At 34.7% G+C, this 27,608-nt stretch overlaps 1 protein-coding gene across 2 annotated transcripts in view; it reads right to left on the reverse strand.

Moving 5' to 3' along the window:
* Positions 1 to 2,271: 2,271 nt before the first annotated feature.
* Positions 2,272 to 27,608, reverse strand: part of TRIM24 (tripartite motif containing 24) — a 105,442-nt gene continuing 80,105 nt past the window's right edge. Inside the window, exons 9-19 of one of the 2 annotated variants that reach the window (XM_073238389.1) lie at positions 25,960 to 26,126; positions 21,046 to 21,219; positions 17,463 to 17,636; positions 15,185 to 15,320; positions 13,777 to 13,849; positions 12,545 to 12,713; positions 10,472 to 10,800; positions 9,543 to 9,675; positions 8,357 to 8,431; positions 6,791 to 6,940; positions 2,272 to 5,980 (exon numbers count right to left, since the gene is read on the reverse strand). In XM_073238389.1, coding sequence (XP_073094490.1) covers positions 5,771 to 5,980; positions 6,791 to 6,940; positions 8,357 to 8,431; positions 9,543 to 9,675; positions 10,472 to 10,800; positions 12,545 to 12,713; positions 13,777 to 13,849; positions 15,185 to 15,320; positions 17,463 to 17,636; positions 21,046 to 21,219; positions 25,960 to 26,126 — 1,790 coding nt within the window. In that variant the 3' untranslated portion in view covers positions 2,272 to 5,770. Of the gene's footprint in view, positions 5,981 to 6,790; positions 6,941 to 8,356; positions 8,432 to 9,542; positions 9,676 to 10,471; positions 10,801 to 12,544; positions 12,714 to 13,776; positions 13,850 to 15,184; positions 15,321 to 17,462; positions 17,637 to 21,045; positions 21,220 to 25,857; positions 26,127 to 27,608 lie in introns of both variants that reach the window. The other variant, XM_073238387.1, reaches the window with a different exon arrangement.

The following is a 27,608-nucleotide window of genomic DNA, read 5'->3' on the forward strand; positions in this document are numbered from 1 at the left end:
AGAAGGATCTACCTGACATCTGGTCCTATGTAAACACGAGACTCAAAATCAAAAACTAGGAAGAGAAATAGCTGACATTAAGGTGGACTGCTTCCTCCCAGGATACCAGATCCACTCTTCCTTTCCCCTCTGATCATCCTTTTCCTAATTCTTATACCATGAAGATCTTTTTCTTTTGTCCATCTTTTGCACTGCCTGGGCCTGGAAAGAGAATGCTGTTGTTCACACATCTCAGGCCCCTACAATCTCCAATGAACTGTTAGTTCCTGTGATGCTGGTGATCCTGTTGTTTTATTCCATTCATCACAAACTTTTCCTTGATTTCCAAAATCTCAGTTTCTATGGAACAAGCTCACTGGATAAACACTTCTGGTGAACTAGAGACACAGTCACACAAAATACATTAACAGGCCAACTGGCTTAAAGAAGTATCCCTCCAATTTGGGATCATTGTTTGACTTACTTGATTCTAGTTGGTTTGGGACATGAGACACTGGCTCAGGAGTGCTCTCCAAACCCTGGGCATTGTTTTCCATGCTAACTGCCTCGCTAACACACTGTTCTCTCAGAAGCCCGAAGCGCATGTGGGCAGCCACTGATCAGCTAACACCATCTGACTGGAATGACAGGAGAACAGGAGTGTAACCAGATCCAAGAATGAGTCAAGTATCTTTTCTGAATACTACACAGACCCAAAGAGGCAAAGTAAACACGAGTATCACTAAGACCAGTATTTCTGATCAAACCTCTTAAATGGTCCAGAGGATGATCAAAAGGGGGACTGGTGAAATCGATTTCTAGGCCTCAGATGGAGCCACTCCTGCCCAGTGTATCCCATCAGCAAACCTCAAGTTAACTTTCATGTTCCTGTAACTGGTCTGCTTGACCAGAAATGCAGTATATCCAGTCAGCCATCTCCAAATACCATACTAACTCTGGGCTCTATACATACTTCCTTGTTTCCTATTATTTATCTTATGAAAGGTTCCTGCCTTCCATCCATTTTGCAGTTCTCTGAACTCTTGGGAATGAAGACTGCCTGATTCGTGAAGTGTCAAATCTGTTCAGACAGATCACCTAAATTGTGTTCTTAATCATTGTTAGGATTGCAGACCCATCGTAGTCTAGTTATTAAGAAAATTTTAGGCCAGAATATTTTTGGTGTGAAGATGTCTTGGTCACACACATAGGGTTAGCCAAACAACCCACCACAAATCATAATGGCAAATCCTGAAGCTGACATTAGTAGCAAATTACACTTAAAACCAAAGGATAGCAGTAATTAAAAACCAGTCAGCCAATGATGCAGCCGATTCTTAAGCATCTTCCCGAGGATTTCAGCAACCCACTACCTGTGGAGGGATCTAGACATAAGCAACTTCACAACGCTGCCCAGCACTGTCTAGTACAAGGCTTCCTAGATGATACTACATGACTCTACAGCAAACTTTACTTACATGATTTAATTGAATACTAAATCTAAGAAACGCTTTATGAACTCGTATGTATTGCTTACCTTGTGTACTAGTAGTAGTCACTAGCAGAAGTGGAAGCCAACAAATTTCAAATCACTTACCTGAACGTTTTAGATTGTTTTCACAGCCCACTGGAAGACTAAATGACTGTACTAGCTGAGGTATTAAAAACAGTAATCAACTGAAATCTATGTACAAGCATATTTTGCTTTAATTAACAGGATAGAGGCTGATTTTGTTTGAACCTCAGAGTTTTATACATAGGGAATTTTGATTTCTTAGGTCTCTTTAAAGCACCACCTATAATAGCAAAAAAGAATCCTCCTGTAATATGAAGGCCAAAACCTTTATTTTGGACTTCCTGTAATGTTGGGCTTTCTTAATGTACAGCCTTACTAACAATCAGGTTAGAGAACTAAGAGAACCAACGTCATTGCCAAAGCTTGTCCCACTCTTTGTCGAACAGGTTTCAAACAAGGAGAATTTTTCATGGTTTCTTTGGTTCTATTTTCATGGGGGTGGGAGTCACTGATTAAAGGTATTTATCACCCTCTTCCTTCCTATTTGCCAAATTACTTCTTTGCTTATCTTCTAAGGCTGGTGGAATACACATTAGAATTTTTAAAAGTTTTCTTAGTATTCACGGACTGGTACCTCATCCCTATATGTATCAGTTTTATAGAGGAACACATAAAGGTAGCAATAAAAATAGACTCAAACAACTTAAAATTTACTGAATAACATACAGTTGGTTCTTCCATTAAAAATTCCTTGTGGTAAAATATTCACAGCAAAATCCATCAAAGCTGATTTTTATTAAAAATCAAAGCACCAGTTGGCCCTCAAAATTAAAACAAATAAAACGCAAAACAACAAAGACTACTGCCTCAGATGTCCTTTACAATAAGCAAAACCTTCACGGGGAAAGAAATCCATGATCTGATTGGCTACCATTATTCTTATTCAGGAACATGAGCCACTACCATGTGAATTACGACTTAGTAAATTCACATCCAAGAGGAAGATGTAAGATGACTAATAATTTACATGAGGTTATAAAATACTTTAAAACATATGTACATGGTTATTTAAAAGGAGGGCCTCTATTTCAGTAAGAAATTAGATGGTTGAACTCATGAAAATGTCCACAATTTTAATGGCTAATCAGATCACTCAATTTCTTTCATCTGTAACAGATACAGGTAAAGAGAAAATAAGTACATCTTCTATTAAAACCTAAAAGCCTTTGCACACATGCAACAACTTACTTTAGGGATTCACATTAATTTGTGGACCAGGCCTCAGCAAGAGCTGGTGATTTCTCCTTTCATTGTCTAACTCATTTCTCCATGGGACCCAGATCTAAAAACTTAGCATAGTAGTATCATAGGAATTTGAAATGCAAATTAAAAAATGGAGCAGTTGGCTGTATATTCACCCTTTTGACTGTGAATTTTTAAAAGCAGTTCAAAGTTATATTACATCTATACTGTGTGGTAGTAAAATGGCGAGTGTATTCTTTAGCTTGGAAAAGAAAGTGTAACTACCAAAAGAGGACATTTTCCTTTTTGCACCCTCCAATTTTCTACCTATTCATTCAGGAAAGAGAAGCAGGGCCTGTTAATTCAAAGCAGAAAAGGACTGCATTGCCAGATGCTGATACACAAATACGTATTTTGAACTTAATGTGGTATTTATCTTAGTCCATTTATACTTCTGCTCTAGTCATAGATGTCACTGTGTACTTGGATTTCCTTATTACTGAAAAGTTCAGATGCTTGGTACCTGGAAAAGCTTTCGTGAGATGGAATTAAGTAAATCTTAACTCCCACATGGTCTGCTGATTCATAAGCCCTGGTCAAAGGTGTGATGTGATCACATTCAACACTGGGGGTGGGGGGTCTTGCAGCTATGACACTGGGCTTTTGGTTCCAAATCCAGAGGGAAATCTGGAGTTTTTGATTAGAGGCAAATTTGGAGTTTTTAAACTTTAGATCAGAGTTGCTTGAATTACACTGAACTTTTGGGAAGATGCTCTCTAAATGAGCACAGGGTATACTTAGGTCCATTTTGTAGCTTACCTCTATTAGACTTTAAGGACTATGTTGCTTGTATCCACTTGGGCATGTAGGTGTTTGTTAATAAGGTTGCAGAACTTTAATGTTAAATACTGCATGAAGAGACTATTTGGAGAGAAAAACAGTTATTTTCAATTTATATTATGTAAGATTATAGGAAATATAGTTCTCGACTCCCTTTCACTCAGCAAAAAATAGTAAAGGTGAAACAAATACTGTTTTAAAAGATTAATATGGCACTGAATGTAACAATGAGAAGTTCTGGTTACATTAGAAATTCTGGCTCAGATTTATTTAGGCAATTTTTTCTCTTGTGTGTGCTACTTCCCCTTGTGATCCTCCTCAAAATTTATCTGCGTTGCCATAGTTTAGCTCAGGAGACAGGTATGGAAGAACAAACTGTCAGAAGAACAGTATACTAAGATACCAACAATAAACTTATTAGCAAAAGCTCCAGCACTGCTGTGCTAAAAATGCTGGAGCAAAGGGACAATTAAATGGTATAGGCAGTTATCAAAATTTGTTCAGTCTTTGAAGAATACATCTCAAATGCATATTCAAAATAATACAACAGTTACCCTGGAACACACATTTGGAAAAGTGATTAAGGCTTTTTAACCATTAGTACATAATTGACAGATTATGGACAAGACCTAAGTCTCCAGTGAGAAACTACTGCCAGTAAGTTATTTTCTCATATTTTATCTTTAGCAGTATCTCAGAGTCCAATGAATTAGCCACAGAATGTTTTCAAATTGTTCATTTTAAGAAGTAATGCCATGTGGATAAAAGCAAGTTTAATTCATGAGATTGATTAGCAGCCAAAAAATAACAGTCTTTCAGCTATATTTTTCTTCTGCGGGACTAAAGAGAAAACTTCCCCAGCTAATTAATGTTTTATAAATAAAAGTTTACTTTGGAAAACTAAAAATATTCATGTGTAAATATTTTGTCGAATGTTAGATTAGGAAATGGCACCGCAATTTTATTCTATCTTAATCTAGTTTTCTTCTGACACTGAACAACCGGTATAAGGAATAAATGACTGTCAGGTCTGACTCATTAAGAATATACTTGCCCTTGGAAGATAGATCTTTGGTGTATCTATCAGGAAAGTGAAAATGAAATTCAGAATTAAGTCAGACCAAAGATTCAACTTAAAGTGCCTGACTTTTTAAAATAGAAAACAGATGCTTTAGAAGAAATTAAATTTTCACTGTAATTACTTCCAACTGTCTTCTCCCAAATTTCACATTTCTTTTCATTCCAAATTATAAAGACAGATGAAAACCACAAAAACTAGCCCCTATGTGGTTAGTTGAAGAATCCTCACATCAATTATGGCATACGCTGGTGTACTTCCTATTTTGGGTAGTTCTACTAAAAGCCATACTGAAACAGTGAGTCTTATTATAAGGATCACCTGCACAGTTAGAACACAAACAAGAAACCACACACAGACACACAGCACACCAAACGTGTACACTCACTTCTTCCATGGAAGAAGTTAGATTTAGAAATGTATGAAAAACGGCTTTAAAAACCTGCTATACCAAACACCTCTATAGACAAAAAGCAAAACAAAACAAAAATCAAACATTTGTTTTCCTGCTTTTCCTTTAATACAGTTGCCATCTTACATGATATACTATTAGGTGCCTTCTTAATAGCATCTAATCTACTTTTTCGTTGCACTGTTCGGCATCCTTGGATGAACTCTTCTTACCACTCATGTTTACGGGTACTGCTTTTAAGTACAGTACACCTACCTCATGGTTGGGAAGCAATAAGTGAGCAGTGGTATTTTCTGAAAGTAGATTAATGCACACATTCAAACCACATCAAATTTTCAACTTAGGAGTTCATACAGAGTCTATTTCCTTTCTCTAACAGCTACTGCTCCAACCTGCAGTTTTGAAATCCAACAAGTGGGAAGAATGTCTTTTTTCAGTGTTGTTGCTTCTTTCTTTCTTCCTTCCTTTCTTTCTCCTTCCTTCCTAACTCCCTTCCTTCTTTCTCTTCCTTTCCTTACTTCCTTTCTCTTAGTAAGAAGGTTAAAAGAAACGAGTTACTAAAGAAATCAGTCTATAAACATCAAAAATGTATTTAGATCAGAGTGGTCACAAACTCTTCTTTGTAATGATGTTAAATTACTCACAAAATGTTTATTAAAAACAAAACAGAAATCTAAAAACCAGCACATGCCAATGGTGCTGCTTATTTAAGCAACTGGCGTTCCTCTATGCTTTTGAGGCGTTTCTTCCGGGGCTGTACAAAGTCATCATCTGAATCATCACTAAATTTATTATCTTCTGATTCATTCCTGAATTCTAGTTTAGGAAACCTTTTTTCTGGATAAAGGTTCTTTAGGAGTTCTTCAAAATAGTTTTCAAGTTTTATGCCAGCGTTGGCTACTTCTGAATCAGGCTGTTGGATAAAAATAAAAATAAGAATTAAAACACAAACATCATTTCAGATGGTTGATAAAAATAGTAAATTTCTCACATTTTGCTCCTTTTTAACTCAATTATCAATTTGAGTGGATTATTCTGGAGAAAGGTTTCACGCATAGTCGTTGATATAAATAACAGTCTGAGGCTAGACAAAATCTAGAGAAGGTCAGGCAAAAAGCAAATAAAAGGCTTTGACTCATCTGGATTATTCTAAGTGGGTGGTAGTGGTAAGACTGGATTATCAAAAAGAAATCAAAGAGATGCTATAATCATAGAATCATGTAACAGGTATTTTTAGAGAAAATTAAATGCAATGTGGAATTCTGGAATGAGTAACCAATACATAGAATAAACCAACAAATGGCTGTCTGACAGATGTTTCGATAAACTGACAGGTAAGAAAATTCTGGAGACAATTTTAATATCAGAGCTATTTAGAACACATCCTTGATATTTCAAGATCAACAGCAAAAAGAGTGAAGTCTGTAAGTGCTGTATTTCAAGAAATAAAGGTGGGAATGACAAAGAATCTTCTAGGTTAGATAAAAATATTTTCTATATTGTTTTCAAGTTATCAGCTGTGATTTGCATTTCCACTCACCATGTACTAAACCTCTTGAGTATAAATGTGGATCAAAGTCTTCCTATCTATCTCTTTCATTCCCTGACAGACTTGAACATTTTGGAAATTTATGCTAGTATAGATGCCTTGATCTCATTTGTTGATAAGGTATTTGGTTTAATATTACTTTCACATTGCTATTGGTATTTTTTTCCCTCTCACCTCATTGAATTCAGCACAATTTTGAAAGATCAATCTAAAGTCAGCTACAAAATCTTCAGGCTTTGTGTACATAGAATAATCTTCTTGTAGTCTTTTCTTGATGGTTGACAAGTCCATTGGATTTTTAATTATTTTGTAATAATCAGGCACCTTTCAAAAGAAATGAGATGTTATAATACAAATAACTAGATTCTACCTGGTCCTAAATAAATTCTGTAAGCAGTATAAAAATCATATTGGTCTTGTTGCTTTCTCTGTACTATTTTGTCATTGATCAGGAACCTACTCAACAACATTCATAAGAGCCTATAGCCTGCCTTTCACACATTGGCAAATACTTTACATCACTTTTTTCAAAATTTTCACCAATTATGTTTAATGAAAAAAGTTACATTTTCCCTTTTAAATCTTCTATTCTCCTTCTTTATTAAACAAAAAACAATCACTAGAAAAATAATTAGTCTAATAGGATTTGACATGTTTTTGCTGCATTATAGCAAGTGGGCTTTGAATCTGGGTTTGAACCCCATATCTCTGCTACTGAACAGAGTGCCCCTGCTTAGTTAATTCACCTCAGTGACCTTAGTTTCTTCAAATTTCAAAACCAGGGATAATCCCTACTAACCTCACAGGATTCTGTAAAGACTGAATGAGATGAGCGATATATGTTAAAAAGGAGGCTATTATGTTGCTCCTGCTGTTATTAACCCCAAATGTAACTGTAAGCCAAGATCATAAAAGCAACCAAATTCTAGGTTAAATTTTTAAGTGGATAAAAGTTTTTATTGCTGTTAAAAGCCTCTTTGACTTTTCTGCCCTGCTTCTTTTGAGTACAAAGGCTCTTCCCCCTAAAAACACGTATTTCCTTTTCCTATCTCAACTTCTTAAAACCTGTTCTCAAGAAAGACGTTCACTGTTCACTAGCTGAATATATTTACTAAGATAGTTTTCTTTTCTAACCTTGCATTAAATTTTTAAAATTTATCAAACTGTAGAACAAATCTATTACATTTTTAAAGGAATTTTGGTCATCAGAAAATAGAAGAACATATTTTAAGCAGTAAGCCCTGTCCAGCATTCTAAAATTATGCATTAAAGTTGTATTAAACTTTGGATATGAACATTTTTAAAGCCAATGGTTCTCCCACACACACACACACACACACACACTATTACAGTCTATCTATTACTTGAAATCTGGACCTATAAATCAAAATATGTACAGAGAATTTTGGGGTCTTTATTTCAAATGGAAAATTTTTTTCTCCTAGCTTAGGATAAAGGACTAAACCTCCTGAGAGGTCATCCTATAAATCATCCCAGGGAACTGTAGATAAAATATATGAGAAGAGAAGAGAGAATATATGAGAAATGAGTTTTGGACTAATTTGTTAACATTAAAATATTTTTAAGATCAAAGCATTTGGTGTATATTACTACACTATGATTTCAATAGTTAGTATTGAAATCATATTGAAAAATGGTACAGAAACTAGATTCTTATGAATCAAATTTTAGAAAACTCATCCCACTATGTAAAATACACAAAATTACATTAATACCTACAGTTAGAGGAACTGGATCTTGAAAAGCCAGGCTCATTTCATGGCAGTAAAGAAATAAAAGTAGGCGCTCACACTTCTATGGAAAATAAATAAATAAAAATAAAAAAATATAATGAAATCATAGCTTATATTTAGTTAACAATGTCATAATTCTCAAAATACCAGACTAAAAATTAGCACCAGATAAATATAAGAAAAATACCGATACTTAGACTTTTGATCTCCTTCCTTATTATTTATTGAACTGTACTGCTGTTTGACAATTTTGGGTGTATGTGATATAAGAAAGCAGTCTTTGTAATTATAGGGACAAAAGCAGTATCACTAGAAAAACATTTGAAGCTCTTTTAAAAAAAATTTCCAGTCATCTCTCAAATCTGTATGTTGACTTATTGAATAGTCAATAAAGGAAGAGAGAGAGCCAGAGCTGGAGCCCTCTCCATGTTGTGTCCAGTCCTAAGGCCGCTCCTTGAATGCAGATGGTCCTACCACGCAGTTCTCTGCTTATGAGTTTGCCCCAGAGAACACTGTACAGAACCAATACTGCATGTCTGGGTCCCCTCATACATGACAACTTTCACACTGATTGTTCTATTTAATAATTTAGCAAAGGAACTTCTTTAGTAATAAAGAAATGTTGGCAGTTTTAAGTGTCAATTACAGTTAAATATATTAGCTGGCTTTGAGGTATAAACCTAGTACCACTTGATGAAAGAATAGATATTTCCAGGAAGAGTAAAGGGAAAAACCCATTTCTTTGGTGCCAATTCTGAACAAATTCTGAGGAAGAAAACTTATCTGTAGTAGAAACAGAACAAAGAAGAAATTTAATAAAGGTAGACTAAATGTAAAAGTCCAGACCACATAAAGGATATAAATTCTAAATTATTTAAGTATAATACTTTAAGTTTCTAGACTATATATAATACTGTCATTTTTTAGAATTAAAAATATTATACTCTGCCTTTAAATATATTAAGAAAATATATTTAAAGGCTATTAATTATTAAGACAATAATATAAATAAATTATATTATCCTATGTTTTCATGTGGGGAAAAACAGAGAAAAAAGTCAGTATAAAATTCGACTGAATAAACACCTCTCTGATGAAAGGTACACCAGCATTACAATAATGCAACTAACCAAAAAAACAATAGTCTAGGTTGGAAATGCTCAAAAACTTACCCTTTTATCTATTGGTGTTAATTTAACAAGGACTTCTGGTTTCTTTTTTTCTGAGTTGTGACTGGGAGCATCACAATCATATTCAACTTCTGGTTTAGATAAGTCTCGGCAGAAAGTGCAGATCCATTCTCCACTGGTGGGGAATAAAGTATTTCTGAGTTCCTAATGCATTATTTTCCACTTCACCACCTCCCTTCTCTACCTCCTCCGTGCCATCTACGATATAGAATTATTTGCTTGGTATGAATTTTAATTACTGAGGATTTACCAAATATCTGTTATACACAGCACCATGCTAAGAGAACTAAGAAAGAAAAACACAATGCAAGGGTCTAATTAAGGAGGCATAAGATACATATACAAAATAAATACCTGAACACATATATTAATCTAGGGCTAATGTGAGGCACAACTGGCATTTTCCCCTAAATGATTCAAGAAAAGGAAATGTTCTTGGTACTATTCTTGCAGTTTGAAATTAATATTAAATTTGAAATAAAAATTTAAGAAGTACAGCCTTTGAAGAACTAAGAGATCAACCCAATAGCTCCTCTTCATAGGACTCTCATAGGGTTTGTTTGACAATTTACTTGAAATATTAAAAATGGTACAGGTCAATGCCCGGCAAATAAGATGTAATACATTATGGCAGTTGCTGTGCATCAGGGTCATCTCTCTTTATGATAGCCCCTTGAAATTTAAAGGGTTGGTTATTTTTTTTTCCTCAAAGCAGACTAGGTTTTTCAGAGAAGCACAAGAAATGGGAGGCAGGGTGTGGGAAACCCTATGTTGAAGGTTTTGGAGTATGTATTTGTGCCAAGCAGACTTTTAAGATTTACAAAGGTTTTATGTTACAGTGTTACCAATACAAGTTAATTGTTACTGTGATAGTGAAGGAATGTTAGAAAGGGAAGCAAGTATTATCTTACCTTGGAAAACTTGCCAATGTGGGTACATGACAAGAAAGATGGAATACTTTGGGACACTTATCACAGCACAGGAGCTCCCCTCCATTCTGACAAACTGCACACCAGTCCTCATTGGGGTCGTCTTCCTTCCTTGTCTCTCCAACATGAAGCGGTGACTTCTGGGAGGCATCCAGCCACTCAGACTTTCCATTTGAGGAATTTTCCTGGTGAAGTCCAGGTTGATCTCCTGTGCTATCAGGGGCATCTGATCTTGGCACAGACTCCTCAGAAGCAGAGCTCTGACTGCTATTTAATAGCAGGGAGGTAAGTATGCTTCTTGGATAGTTGGTCTACAGTGGAAAGAGGTAACAGTATAAGTATTTCTTAAAATAGGCATTCTTTATTATCACTATTCCAGTCTACAGCACTACTGCTCTCTCATGGGCATTGGTTACTTCAGGGACCTCTACTGAGAAATATCAAAGTAGAAGGTCAGCAGAAAGGGGTGTGGGTAATATAAGAAAAATCTTTAAATTTGCTGATGGCTAAATGGGAGAATAGGTGGGTAGTTAGACATCAACCACATTAATTATAAATGCATTCTTTGTTAATTCAAATTATACCTAGACACAAAACAGGCCTAGTGTAGATTTCTTATCATTCATAGAAAGGTATACTACTTTAATTCTTAAGAGGAATTTCACACCTCCAAGAGCCTTAATTAATTTAAGATGAGTCTAAATTTTATGTTGGAGCCTGGGATGATGAAAATTTCAAATCATTTCAAATCTCCTTTAAACATTAAAAAATGATTCAAAGTAATAAACATAGGCTTAGTTAAAAGCATGGGTATATAATCTCATGCTATGGAGGGGATTATTTTCAAAGTACTTAGCTTTTTCTTCTGCTATTTACTATACAAATACTATGCTTATACTGTCATTTCTCTGATTTTCAATTTTAAACCTATTTTCAGTTTTAAATATATATATATTTTCCCCACTATTACGGAACATTATTTTTCCTTCCTGACTGCAATGTATACTTGTTATATCCTAATTATATCTAGTTTTTAGTTAAATTTGTATTTAGTGTTTGTCTACATCATTATGACTATATAAATATTATTCACTGCTTAACTATTCAATGTACTATGACTATACTTTTTGTCTGTTTGTTTTTATTATGAGTCAATGTTTGTTTATTCATTCATTTATTTTTCTAGGTACCTATCTCTAAGTCATTCTCACAATCTCCAAAAGGGTTATAAACTGCTTCCAATACTATCAAGACATTTTGCTTCCCTTAAATACATCCCTATGGAATCTTCTGTTCTCCTACAGGGTGGACTGGAGGAGCTGCTATACTGGGGACTACCCTGTTCTTTGCCTCTTCTGTGTTAGATCCCATCTCTAGGATTTTTTATCTTCTTTTTTGGTTTATTCATTTTTGATGAAGCATATTCTCAACTACCTTCCTGAAAATGAGTGCATGGGAATTACACTTTTTGGGACTTTACATGCATGTCTAAAAATGTTTATTTAATCTTTATGCATGATTAATGATTTGTCTGTGTATAAATTTCTGGCTATGAAATATTTTCCTTTTGGTATTTTTGGTATTTGTGTATTTTTCTATTGTATTTCAGCTTCAAGTGTTCATGTTGAGCACTTGGTGCCATTATGATATCTGACCCTTTATAAAAGGTTTTTATTCCTCTGGAAGCTTTTGGAATCTTTAGAATCCTGGTATTCTGAATTGTTCTGGTACTTGGTGAGCCCTTTCAATTTAGATGCACACATCTTTCAGTTACAGGAAATCTCCTGGTATTATTCCTCTGGCAATTACCTTCCACATGTTATTCTGTTCTTTCTTTCAAATGCCCATCCTACTCAATTGAACCTCTGATTTTTCAAACTCTTCTCCCTGTATTTCACTATCTTTTTAATTTACTGAGAAATTAACTCAAAAATTTCAACCTTTAAGTTGGTATTTCCCTGCTTTAATATAGCATTTTTTAAAGCTTCTATGAGCTATTTAAAAGTTTCTCTATCACCCAAAAAAGAATAGTACTGCAACCATTGATACAATTACATTTTGAGGCCTAGATTCTTCATCTGATTCTTGTTTCACTATAACAACAGGAAAATCATAATTTTCAGGTGGTCCACTGTTTTCTTGTTTTATTCGGATTGGCTCCAACATGACCACTGGGACTTTGTGTGTAGAATCAGCTCCCGTTGGTTTGCTGGAAGAGCCAGAGCTACAAATGTAAGAAAGAAAAGAAAAAACAACCATCTAAGAAAGGTACCTTAAGTGTCTCAAAACGAAGTATAACAATGGCATATTTTAGCTATACTTTCATAGCAATTGTAACTATGTTACATCAGCAATAAATTATATATAACTGAAAATGCAACTGCTATATGGAAAATACTTTCATTTATGTACAAAAATGTTCTGCATATGAATCTATCTAAACAGACATATTATATGGAAAGATATTTAAATAAATTTAAAGAAAACCTGAATTAAAAGAAAACTTACTTCAATGTTTTGAGGCTCTAAAGTTGGGCAGCCAGATTTAGTGCTTAGAACTAGCATCTTGCTTAGGCTTTCCCATTTTCTTCTCTAGTCAGTAAAGGAGAACTCTAAGCTCTCATTTATTGCTACAATGTGTGAAGACATTTAACCAAATACATAATTTACTGGTGTTCTGCTACTTAAAACACACAGTGGGACAACACACCTTTCACAGATAACCACCACGCTCTCACGGGATTAAAGGCAAACTTGCCCCTCATGGAATGCTTCTTCCATGTGATTGGAAAAGGAATGGGTTCATTACTGCGAGCATGACGAGTGGATGAGCAGAGCAGAAAGTTAAAATAGAATTTCTCAACAACTGTAAATTAATTTGTTTTAAAGCAGAATTAATGTTTGGTCATTAGAAAAGTCAGAGAATACTGAAGTTAGTATGAAATTGTTGTTTCTTTCCTGTAACTCCGGACTTCTTTGTGTTCCTGTACAGTGCAGTATATTATACTTCACTTTATTTTCTTCTCGCTAGTATGCTGGTCAAATATATTTTCTTATTTTCAACATATACACAAATATTTTGTATCAATTTAAAGAAAAAAACTACTACATTTACTTAACCCATTAATTAATGTATTAACATACAGTATGTAAATATTAAAATTTTAATTTAAAAGTTAAAAATAAGGGAACTTGTTATGTATTGAGTGCCAAAGCATGTGGAGTACTGGCAAGATAATTTTAATAACAGATTTTACATATTAAAGAATCAGGTTAAGTCAGTTTACCTTCCTCTGCTCCCCACACTGGAGGCACTAGGTGAACGTATTGGTGGGTGTACACTAGTCATAGTAACAGGTCCTGAAAAGGAGGAAATAATACACATTCATGCATGAATTAATACTTATGTATTTAATTCCTATTGAATGTGCTCACTTAATACTACATTGAAACTGGGAACATAACGAAATTATGTAAAATAAAAAGTAGCTGTAGAACTGCCAGCACAGTCTAAGTCCCCTTAGACTAGTAGGGCTGTTCAGCTTCAGAAATACTGCCATTTTGGGCCACATAATTCTTCATTGTGCGGGGCTGGCCATGCACTGTAGAGGTTTAGCAGCATTCCTGGCCTCTACCAGGAACTACTAGATGCCTGGAGCATCCCTCCACACTTTCCACCCAGACATCTGACAATCAATTGTCAAATGTCTCATGTTATAAGGACACTAGTGCCAGTGAAAGCTACAGAAGATGAAAAGAGTGGTAGGGGTTGATATAAAAGTAGTCTGAGAAAGAAAGCCACACAGACACCAACTCATGAAAGACACTGCAACAAATATTCTATGGGGTAGTACATATAAGGTTCTCTGTCCAGTGCTCAGCACAGAGTCAGTACTTAAGTGAATGTTAGTTTTGGTAATATTGCCAAAATGGTTTCCAGAAGGTTTTGTTAAGTCATGTCTATCAGCGTACTTCTCTTATCATATTCTCATAAGTGAGTATTTTCACTGTTAAAATCTTTATTAATTCATTAGTTAGAAATTATATCTTGTTTTAATTTTTTTTAATGACTACAGGGAGATTGAACACACCTGACACACACACTTTACTGGCTATTTGTATTTCCTCTTTAGGGAATTATCTGCTCATGACCTTTGGCAACACTGAGTACTTTCCTTACTTATTTTTATGAACTTGTTACATAATTATGAACAGTTTCTCTGCCACATTTTGTCGACAATTTCCTTCCAGTTTGTGTTTTATGTTTCAATTAAGTGCTTCTCTCAGAGGAAATGAATAGCTGTGTTAAAAACTCTTAAACACAGCTAAACACCAAACAAACCACCAAAAGAGTGATTGTCCTGATTCATTTTGGCCCTAGGCAAATTACTTCCCGGGGCCACATCTCAGGCAACTTATCAAAGACAGAATGTGTAATAATAATTTCCTTCTGGCAAATGCTATTAATGTTTATAAGTTCTTTTGAAATTGAAAAGGTAGAGAGAGATTTAACCTTTGCTTCCCATGGTGAGGATATACTAATTTTTAATAATTTTAATAGACTCATTTTAATCATGCAACAAAACATGGGGCCTGTGCCAGGGGGCTGTGGGGGTTGTTTTTATTATTATTATAAGTAAAGTTAAAAACTGGGAAGATACTCATAAAAAGCAAAGGATGCCCACTCTACCTTACCTGCAAGGCCTGGAGATGGTACTGATGAATTTGGTGACTGGACAGTTCTGTTTGAGGGTGGTCTTGGCTGGCCATGATCTATACTAGGATCTTTCCTCACAATATTGTCCAGCATAATAGTACTTGAACAGTCAATCTTATAACAAAAGAAATTATTTAACAGCATTCTGATTTTGCAAGTTAAAAACTACTTTAAGTTTATAAGAAAACCAATAATTTAATTATTAGCAAATAATAAAACATGTAAATATCATATCTAGTAAGTTCTTATGCATATTTTCCCAAAAAACAATATTGAGGAAAGCTTTTACTCTTTAATGTTCCATTTAGTAAACATACTGAGCACAGACTATTTCAGAAGTCATGAGCCAAGAGAAAGGAGTGTTGTGTGTCATTCATATACCCTTAAAAATTAAAATGAAAAAAAAATGTATTTTCAAAATACATATTTAAAAATAACAAAAGGTAGCTGATTAAAAAACAAAACACTTTGGTGAAAAGGGTAGCACAATTTCACATTTTTGTAGACCTCTTTAGTGTCTGGCTTAATAACAGCCAACTGGATTTTTGTATCTGCTTTCATATTCAATCTGTTGTGATGTGTGATTTTGGTTGAGGAATATAAAGAAAATCTGGCTTCATGCAGGGAGGACTCTGGAGCCTCTGAAAGAGTTGTAGGGACTGTGCCTACACTTTGAGAACTGATTCTCTGTATGCACTACATAGGTAAAACAAGTGCATACATTTACACATTTCCTGAGCACTAACTTCATCTAAGTCCACTATTACATGTGGTAGAAAAAAACTGATCTCTAAAGATTCTTGCTTTAATGTAAAAGGCATGTAAATAACATTTCTTTCTTATTTGATTGCCAGGCTAAACTACTGATAAATTTCTAATGAATAAGAATTTCATGCTTTAGATGCAAATCTCTTCATGCTGAAATACATTATTTATTTCCCAAGAACATTACTAAACTCCAGTTCAATTCTCTAACTTAATTCCAGTTTTTCTCAACCAGATTCTACGAGATGATCCTAGGGCAAAAACTGCATACAATGAATTTACTTCTCGCCTTTGCATCTAGAATAGTGCTTGTTACGAACTACCCTTGGGAAGATTGAGAAAATGGTTATTCAGATCAGTTTCTTTATTCTCTGGGTCAGATGAGAAATTTCAGTTGAGAAAGGCTGGTGGACAATGGGTTGCCTCTATCTTAGGACTTCAGAGGAAAGAGCAGAAGGACGATTTTACTTTCTGTGTTTCTTCTTTCATGTGGCGGCAGGGAAGGGAGTGTGTACACAGGGTCATTTACATTTCATGTTCTCTTGGCAGTACCTTGGCTAATACTTTTCAGAGAGTGCTGGAATGACTGGATCTTAATCTAAGGAAAGCTATTTACATTGTGGAGTAATCCTAAAAGCTAAAATAAAATTTTAGGAATGAGACAAAAGAGGTTTTCCTATGTATTAACTATGCATAAAAAATACATTAACTCTAACCATTCAAAGTATATACAATTATTTAAAAAATGAAATAACTTTGGAAGGTTAATGATAAAACTATTAGGAAAAATATTAGTTGATCATAGAAACTGGGAGGACAAACTAATGAAAATTTAAAAATTCACAATCTTACAAGATATGTTCTAAAAGTTATTAATGTTTGTGTACATGATTACCTAACCTTAAAGGGTAAGAAAAGGTAAAGCAAGTATCAACTTATGCATGGAGATCTTCTATTTTCTGCCTTTGGAAAAGATTATTTTAAAAGTATACTGACAAAGAGTTTAGAGACTAAATATAGTTAATTTAAATATTTAAAAAATCAGAGTAATTCTGTATCTGACAGTATGAATTAGTAGAAAATGTTTTCATTTTTATTATTAAACTTGTCTCCATCTCTTCTCATGTCTTAAATTCTAGCCTCCCTCTCTAACCTTATACTCATATATCACATTCAGCAATTCAACTTTCCAGTGCCTCCTCCCATGTCCTTACTTCCCTCCTTTCCCAGTTTAAATTCCATATTCCATCATTATTCATCATGCATTTACAAACACTGTTAACTCCAGTGTCCTGAAAGACATTCTGCAATATGTTCAAGTGTTTATAATCTTTTTATTTTTCCTGCTGTTATAATCTTTCTAAAAGATAAAACTTTGAAGAACAAATACACAAACAGCCTATAATCCTACAAACCCACGCCTTTTACTAGATCCAAGTTTACTTAAAATTTTTGGAACAGATTCTTAGTGTAACTTTTGTGTATACTTACATCTGGAAGAGAAGGAAGATTGTAAGAACCTCCCACTGGTGAGCTCAAATCAATCATAGGTGAACCAAATCCTTTGCCATCGTGTCCTGCTGCACTAGTAATGGTGGGACTGGAAGGAGTAGAGGATGTGCTGCTGGCAGTTGATGGGGCAGCCTGCCCACTGCTGATCTGCCACTAGAACAGCAAGAAGGGAAGAAGAAAGGTTGTATATCAGCAGGCCTATAACATAAAATGCCCACCTGATCCATTGCCAGACATAAAACAAAGCAGAAGATGTATTGTTATTTGAATTCAACTGTAATTTGAATGGGGGCTGGGGGTGCCGCAGTTACATAAAATTTTCATTAATCTTGTCCAGAAATAAAAAATAAAAAGCATGGCTTTTTACCAGAAGACAATAGTTAGTATACACCAGACAACCATAGTACCCAATTTCAGAAAGCATATACTACTGGAAAAGAAACACAAACTCATATGCTTCAAGGTGAAGATGGAGGGCTGAAAAAGCACATTTTCTTCTGTACCAACCTGACATACCTTCAACTTAAAATAACAGTTAAGGATTACTTTTTTTAAAAAGAGGAACTGACTTATAAAGGCAAAACAGGAGAGACGACAGAAATCACATTATGGAAGCTGGAAAGCAGATGGACAAATAGCAAATCACTTAAGTCAATTTGATAAGGCTAAAATCTAAGCTGTCAGGAGGGAAAACAGATAAGAAAATCAACATATATTGCAGAATCCTTAAAACACTGGGAATTAGAAGCATTACAGGTAGAGTTGGGGCTAAAACAGAATGATCTGTTGAATGTCTGTTTAAGAAGTATTTAATCTCATGGTCCTTTGCTACTCTACTTGTAGCTACCCCAAGATAATAAAGACTTCCTCCACTTCCACAAAAAAAGGCTGGAAGTTTATTCTCCAGAACAGGCAAAACAGTGTCTGCATTGAAGGGTCTCAGGTTCAGATGAAGGCAGAAGTACTGCACTGAAAATTAAGACAAAGAAACCACACACCTAAACACTGAGCTTCCACCTACACTGCTCTACCAGTTTTCTTCCCCCAACAGACAGGGCCTACATTTTTGGCAGAGGACAGAAAAATCCTTTGGGAATTGCACCAGACTAAATGGTAAGACCTAAAGAATAGTGACACACTATTCCCCCAAAAACATGCCGAGTACGCCTAAAACTAGAGTGAAACCTTAATCATCAAACATTTGCCCCAGACCTAGGTTTTCAAATTTTTTTGTCTTTTTCACTCACTTCTTATCTATGAACCGGTAATCAAGAATCAACAAACATCTGAGGACACTGTCATTTATGTTTAGAGGCTGAGATATACACATTAAAATAACACTAGGAATGCTGAAGTATGGAGATGAACTACATTGCTGCCTATAATTTATTTTGAAATCTATTAAAAAATAAGGGTGACTGATAGGTGGATGGATAAGTGGGTTTATGGATAGTAAGTTAGAAGACAAATAGAGCAATTTGTCCCCTGTACAACTCTCTCAACTTGTTATGTTTGAAATTTTTCATAATAAAATTGTGCGGAAAGGAACATCAACCAAGACTAAAAAATTCCCACATATAAGGATCACACTATATGCAGTGATAATGTCTGAAACATTCTGATTTTGAAAAATCTAATTTATATGCTCCACTTACAAAGTATGTAAGAAACCTGTGAATGTTATCTTTAACACTTACCCACCCCTCACATTCCACCCCTTCCCTCTCTCTCCTTCCTCCCTGCCTTTGTCCTTCCATTCTCAGAAAAATCAGTTATAGTTGATCATATCTGCAAATTTTTCCTATGTATATGAGATTTAAAAACAAACAAAAAACACTATAGGTTAAATGGAAGTTCCTATGGCCAGGATCCTCACCTGACCCTAATCTACTTGATGATGTAATTGGCCTACTGCGTAGGCAACATGCTTACACACTGATAGGCAATGAGGCATTATTGTCTGTGTTACTATATAAAACTTCTGCCCAGTGCTCTCCCTGGCTACTGGAGGCAGAGACTAGACAGAATGTGAACTTGCCAGAAGCAGACAAGATTCTAGCACTCAATCTGCCACCCTAACAATAAAGGTTGGTATAAACCCTTTTATCTCCAGTGTTCTGTTGTTGTTCTTTGGTCTCACCGAATCCAGTGACTTGCCTGGAGCTGAAACCCACCGGCAAGACAAATACCCACAAACATGTGATAATACCTCACAAAAATTCAATAACATATTTTTCCCATATAATAATATACTTAGGAGATCATATAAAGATTACTACACTTTTTTGACAGCTGAAAAATATTCCCACCATACCAGTACACTATACTTTGTTAAATTAATCTATCAATTGAAATCAATCCCTCATGTATTTTCTCCGAGTTTGTTCATTTATACATTTATGTTTAGCTCTTTTTTTTGACCTGGACACATTTTTTAAAACATTCCTAAGAGTGTTTGTTCATTAAAAATAATGGAGAAGAGGGAGTGTAAACATCTGTACAAAGAATGTGCTAGGGGCTTTTATATATGTTAGCACTAAACCTCAGCACAACTCTGCAAGGTACCCATTTTATGGTTGGGGCAAATGAGATTTAAATGACTAAACTTGTACAAAGCCACAAAATTATTAGAAAAATTAGCATAACTTAAGGCCAAGCTATAGCTTGAGTTCTTTTCACTTCACCTCCAATGATGAAATGGAGAAAGATGTGCCTTTTATTTAAAATAATTAAAATGTTATTTAAGAAAATTTGGTGAAGCCAAATTTTAGCAATTATAGCAAAGCCAAACTAATTATAAATACACATACACACACACACAAAATGTATGTAGTTGTAGAATAAAATTTTCAAATCATCTGATTAAAATGAATGTCGCAGAATTACGGAAAATAACATCATTTTCTTTACTTTGGTTTTGGCAAAAATTAAGCTGAAATCAATCTACAAGCCTTCAGCTGAAAAGACTTGACACAAGCGCTTCAATAAGACAAAGCCCCAAGAGAACTTTTACTTTTTAAAAAACAATGTAGTATCTAGAAAGTATTTGGACCTGAAGGCATTAATATAAATATTAAACCATATCAGATTTAATATATAACTTTAAATATTAAACTTTATCACATGTATATGTATTCCATATTAAAACTATATCATACTAAATTTGTTTCTGAGATGTCTCCTTGAAACACTCTAAAGATTCCTTTATTATTCTCTTTTCCAGAATATAACCTGTATTTGTTAGAATATTTCTTCTGTTTTAGGAAATTTAATATACTCACATAAAAGCTACACACATCAGTATTGCAAATATTAACACCCACGACTTACTGACTATTCTGGACTTCCACTCCTATATAAGTGGCTTGATTTCTCTTGTTAATTACAAAGTATCAAGACCCTTCTTTTAGCTTTGTCTCTATAGGTCTGTAACAAACTTTGTAATTCACATTTATTAAAAAAAAAAGCTCGCTCTTGTTCTGTGTAACTCTTGCTTTATCTATAAAGTCAATGTGATTTGGAAGTAGTACAACGACTGAGGAGAGAAAGTAAATATACATGCCTGTTTTATGGCTTGTTGAGCCAAGAAAGCCATCTGCAGAGGGTTGGGCTTTATTGCTTGTCGTGGCACATTCTGGTTTGGTGGATATCTCAGCTGTTGAGGATGAGGAGGAAGAACTGGTCCATTAGGTTTGGGGCTGTGATTTTGAAAATTTATCAGACGTGGAGGGGTTTGCTAGAAAAAAGAAATTAAACCAATTTAGTGACAATCAACTCCTGAAAGACAAATTATGGAGAACTCTGTTTTATAACTTTAGAGAAAGACAGAGACTCTTATCACAGATGCATCATTATTAGTATTATAACAAGGGTATAGGGGAAGGGGGTCACCTTCCGGAATGTGTACAAGCAATTTAAAGAAAAGGAATTTTAGTAGGAAAGAGCCTTCGGAGTGGGTTTCCAACTGTAAGTAGGTTATACCAGAATTGGGCCTAGACCATGTTGTTAAGTAGGTAAAATTTATCTTTGGTATCCTTCTAAGTCCTTGATGACTGTCATTTGCAAAGAACTGCCCTCTTCAAACCTCCTAAAATAACACTGTTGTAGATTAGTAATCGCTAACATTTATTGAACAGTTATTACATGCCAGGTATTGCTTTAAGTGGTTTATGTGTATTAACTCTTCTTCACAACAATTCTAGGTAGGGATTAACTCTACTTTATAGAAAATGAAACTAATGTATAGACAGTTTAAGTAACTTGTCCATGATTAACAAAGAAAGTAAGGGAAGGAGTGGGATTTAAACTCAGGTACTCTGGCACCAAGGTCTGCAATCACATTAATGAAAACAGTTGATATTAATAATATTTAGAAATTAATGCATTTTATATCTTATTGAGATCAAATTGTATGCCAGACATTGTGATCAGAATTTTACATGTGTTATCTCATTACCTTCCCGTCATTTTTACAAACTAGGACACTAAGCATTAGAAAGTTTAGATAACTTAAAAAAAAGTCACACAGCCAGTAAAAGGTAGCACTGAGGTGTTAACCCAAATTTAGATCTGCCATGTCATGACCAAAACATGTTCTGATGTTTAGCTGGGGGTTGAAGAAGGACTAATTACAGCTTAAAGAATGAGTTTTCCTAAAAGAATGTAGATTTTGAAAGGAAACCTTTCAAAGAAAATCAGGCAACATTGGCCAATGATTACAGAATAGGGCAAGGGCTGGCAAGGCAAACCTACTTCGCTCATAAATGTTAGCCCTGGAAACTGAGACCAGTGTTCTAGAGAAAGGTAACCTTATATGCCAATTTCAGCTTGACTATCCAATTCTCTATGGTTGGCAACTTACTGCAGAACGAATACTTATTTTTAGGCTACCTCAACTATACATTACTAGAACTCCTCAGAGAGGAAGCTATTATTTCCCATATTCACAAGGGGATAAATAAATGTGGAATATGTAAGGGTGAAATAGCAATGCCTTAAACTTTATAGTTGTGTATCTTCACAGTATTAAAGTATAGCCATGACCTTTTGTTTCTTTTCCTCCCATTTTTGGAATTTCCTCTCCTGGGTAAACTGCTTCTCTTTCCCCTATCTCACAAACTAGTTGGCTCTGGATTCACTCTCAGTGACTTTAAAGAGTGGCCACGAATGACACACTCAATACAAAATACTGTTTCAAGACAAGGAAAATTCTGTGGGTTAAGAACAGAAAAATATTAAAGAAAAACAGAAAAAAATGTCAAAACTTTATACAGAAGTCTAAGCCTGCAGCCACAGCTATTCTTTCTGATTCTTTACAGTTTTATGACTTACAGGGTTTATACCATAGGAACACGAACACAAAGTTGGAGAATTATAGTGGAAATACTGGAAAACTTCTAAGTTTATCAAAGAGATAATTTTTTTTAAAGTGGAGAAGCACCTACAATGATCCTGAAGGGAGAATAAAGGTAGTTACATAAGTCTTTTGCTATCCTACATGCACACTACCACCCACACTGAAGTTTACATAGTGATTTAGTCAAGAAATGAGACTTAACAGCACAGTGACATACTCTGCGAGAAATCAGAGCCCGAATGGATGTCAACTGTGCCACCAAGGAGTTCACAGTCTGATACAAGTGTGAGGTGATTTTTCTTTCCCTCTTATAAACTGTTGTAGTTGATTGAGTTAATTCAAAGAATCTAGTTATAAGCATAAAAGACAGCAAATCCAGTGCTAATTAACTAATTTGATAGACACATAAGGAAAAAAGGGAGAAAAGAAATAATTTAAAGTTAAACTGACATATAATCGTCACTGTCTTCATCCTCACTTTAAACACCTTCATTATTATAGATTTTGATTTTATTCTAGGTCAGTAGTTTCCAACTGTGTATAAAGGATAACTGATGCCCTTCTAACATCCATCCACTGTTCAGGAAAATTAATGTATACATATAAATGAGAGCATCTCCGCAGCAGTAAACCTGTCTCAGGAGCGAGGAGCATTGCTGTGATTATGTGTAATATAACGTGTGTGACAGTGTTCTCTAGCAAACTCACACTTGTCCATTAGAGTATAATACACTGCTAAATAAACAGTGTCTAACAAGTTGGTGCTACTCAGTCATACAACCATGTATTCTACTCTGGGTCATCCAATTCTTTAATCATGTAGATAACATGGTTAATCTTCAGATGAAGATGAAATAGAGATCTGTCATATAAGTGATTTTTAGAAGGAGTCCTTTAAATTTACCTGAATTCTATGGACAGATGTAGAGTATGATTTGAACACACCCACATATATACCTGCTTACAGACAGACATCTTCCCACACATATATGCAAATAAACTGGTAGAAAACTAAAGACACAGGTGGCCAGAGCAGCGTAAAAGTTTATGGAAGAGGACAAATGGGTAAGTGAAAAATGTGTAAGTGGGTATTAGGCAGATAGCAGATAAAAATGAGATGAGTGTGAAATAAGGTTCAGGAGTCACTGAGAGTAGGCAGAAAAAGAAAAGCATGTGGGGTAATGACCAAAAGATGTGAAAACTGCTTTATTTCTACATGAGAAAATTAGGTTGTAATAGAGGTTAGGTTGTATGTTATATCGATTATACAGCAGTAAATCCTAGAGAGGAAAAATAAGACCAAAGGCAAATTTGAGATAAATAGGATAAAGGTTCAGAGGTCACTTCCGTTTTGTCACTGCTTATATAAATAGCTATGATAATGTGGCCAAGTACATAGTATCTTATTGTTTCTGTTTCTCACTTATTAGTGAAAAGGCAATTAAACGATGGATTTATCCTTTATCGGGTTAATAAATCTATTAAATAAAAATCACTTTACCACCTTTCAGACACTTAATCATGCAAATGCTTAGCACTAGGTACTCAATAAGTAATTATTTTCTCTCCTCTTCACATTTATCTTCAGAAATATTTTGGTACTCTTGCAATCTCTATCTGAAATATGCCACTCTATGGTCTGCAGAGGTAATAACAAAATCATTCCTCAGTTTCCTTAACAGAATTTCAAATCTATCAGTTGTATTTCTGGTATCTAAAGTGTATGAATCTTTTCCCATGGAACACTCACCAAAGACCTCTTAAATTGCTTGTTATTTACCTCCTGTAAAAACCTGGGTTAAAACAAAGTTCAAGAGGAATGATCAATTGGGCATACTAGTAGTATTCCCCTGGATTTGCCATGCCTCCTTAATTACACTAGAAAGCCATAAACCTCAAATACTTCACCTCAATTACCTCAAGACTTCACAGAAGCAACTTAACAAAATCAGGATCTACGTATGCCCTCAATTTTATTCAGGGTTGAAGTAACAGTCTTATGAAGACGATTTCTGTTTTGTCAACCTGCCACAAAAACTGGAATGATGTCATTTAATTACTTTTTATAATGAACCACATTATATATTCCTGTTAGTGCTAGTGAAATGTTAGTAAGAAGTTTCTCCCCTAGCTAACAGGCATGTTTCCTTTTTACCAAATAATAGAGGTATTATTCCTGCTTCTTGTTTGCTTTGACAAAAAATTCTGAGCTAAGTCTTGTTCTCAAGTATAAGAATTCTTGAGCCTAGTTCTGAACTTTGACTCTTACTAAACCTCATTCCATTTCATTTGTGTCATTTACTGTAAATCACTTCAAATTCTTATCAAAAATAGGGAGTATAAATTACTAAATAAATGTAACTGGAAGTAATAAACAACTAATTAGATTTTATACCGCTTACTAAACTTTTATTAAATCTAAATATGCCCACATCTCATCTGAGCAGGATGGTCAACTATTTAACAAAGTATATACAACTTTAAGCTTCAAAAACTGGGTAAGTAAATAGAGTACTTCATATCTAGTAAAAACAAGAATGGTTCAAGAAATATTTGCTCAGAAAAAGGCTGAAAAGGGTAGATTTCTTATGAACCACTACCTGCCCTTTTCTATTTCATTTGCCCTAGTTTCTAAGATGCAATGTAGTTTTCTAAACACGGCATCCCCAGAGAACAGATAACTAAAGTATTATTCATTCTGAAGCACTAATATAGGAATTATGAGTTACAGGTACACAATTTTTCCCATCAATCGGGTTATTTAAGAATGCAATCATTTATTCTCTGTTACAATTTGAAGACAACAAAGAGTAGATGAAAATAGCTGTACCAGCTAAATAAACCATTTAATTCCTTTTTGAAAAGGGCTAACAACTAGGAGTTAAATCAGGGATTCTTATGTGATAAATTTTTATAAATTCATATATTTAAACCATGGATGACAAATGTGTTGGTTATTTTAAGAGCTGATGAATACAATTGTACTGTAAGTTAGGACAGGCCTGCTTCCAAATTTACCTGATGAGAGATGGAAGGTTGCTGGATGGGCCCCTGCATTCTAGGGTTTGGTAAACCCACAGGTGCTGGCCTCCGTTGCACCTGTTGCCTCTGAGCCATTACCTGTTGCTGCATATGCTGGAGTCGTAACTGAGCTAGGCTGATCTGTGTTGGAAACTTGGATAACTGGTTTGAAGATAAACCACCTGGTGGCTGTGAATTCTGTTCCACGACAGGGTTCTGCTTAGGCATTTGTAGCTGACTCTCTTTATCTTCGATTACTAAAGAACCTAATTAAAGAAAAAAGGTTAAGTTCTGAAGTTTTTCTGATAATGAAATACCACTTTTTGTAAGGCTATTTTTGCTGAACTTCTGAAGTGCCAAGGAACTTTTTGGTCTCAGAAACCATTTACACTCTTAAAATAAGGCCCAAAAGAGCTTCAGCTTTTGTTTATATAGGTCCAATCTATCAAAATTTACCATATCACAAACCAAAAATGAGAATTAAAGTATTTTTATTCACTAATTCATTTAAATATACCAATAAACCCATAATATAACATGTTTTTACAAAAAACTATCCTTTTTTAAATTTACTGAAGGGTGGCATTGTTTTACATTTCTGAAAATCTCTTTAAATGTCTGGCTTAATGGCTGAAATCTCATATCTGTTTCTGTATTATCTGTCATATGAAGAAATTCCAGCCACACATGGATATGTAGTTGGAGAAAAGGTAGGCCTTTATGGTCCCCTGAAGGAGCCTTACATATTATACTTGGAGAACTGCTGTTATATATCAAAACGAAACAAGCAAAACTGACACTGGTTCCAAAACAATCCCACCAAATATCTGATTCTCTAATATTAACAATTTGTAATCTCTTAAATTCCTTACGACCTCACAGCACATACAATGTCAATTCTCTCATACATAATAGTTTGACAGGCTTACAACTAGACTTTTAGGGTTTAAAATACCTTTAATAAGTTTGATCCAAGCGTAAGACTAAGCTTGGTTTCTTCAAAAGTAGAGACTCCAAAGTTATCTTATTTATTAAACATATACCTCCTTAAAAATTATGGTTATCACTCATTAAATGCTACATGTTAAGCACTGTGATAGTAGGTCTAGGCATATTCTTGTTACAGTCCTTTTTACTGGTAAGAGATCTAAGGTTCAGAGAGATTGAACAACTTACCCAAGTCACTAAGGCATTAAGTAAATATTCATGTAGATTAATATTTTTCCCTTGCACTCTTACATAAGATGTTTCTCAGAAGCTATGGGTAAACAAGTTTAGAGAACTTGTCTCTTTGGAAGATTTAAAATGTAAATCTCATTGTAAATGACAATTCACAAAGTTGTAAATGACAGCTCTGAGATATCCCAAAGGATATTGACTAGATTTTTTTATGAGAGTTTCACAAACTGCACAAAAATGAGAGGAGATGCTGTTCTTATTTTGTTTTTGCTGATGTCTAAAACTCTATTATGTGTGTACAGTTATATACATATTCTTAATCTCATCTATGTCTACATCTTGTGGTCTATGCTGTGAGATATGCTTATAAGCATATATATATATATGATGGTAGGGTGGGGTAGGGTTAAGAGATAGTTACTTATACATACACTTTGTATCAATATGCATCTTTTCAGTAACCTAAGTGAGAGTGTGCATGCTTCCAGTTGTCTACTAGGTATCAGTAAATATATATAAATATATGGCTGTGTGCTTATACTTCTAAACGGAGCGGCAGGGGTCACCTC

Source organism: Manis javanica, chromosome 6 (assembly GCF_040802235.1).
Source record: "Manis javanica isolate MJ-LG chromosome 6, MJ_LKY, whole genome shotgun sequence".
Classification (NCBI taxonomy): Eukaryota; Metazoa; Chordata; class Mammalia; order Pholidota; family Manidae; genus Manis; species Manis javanica.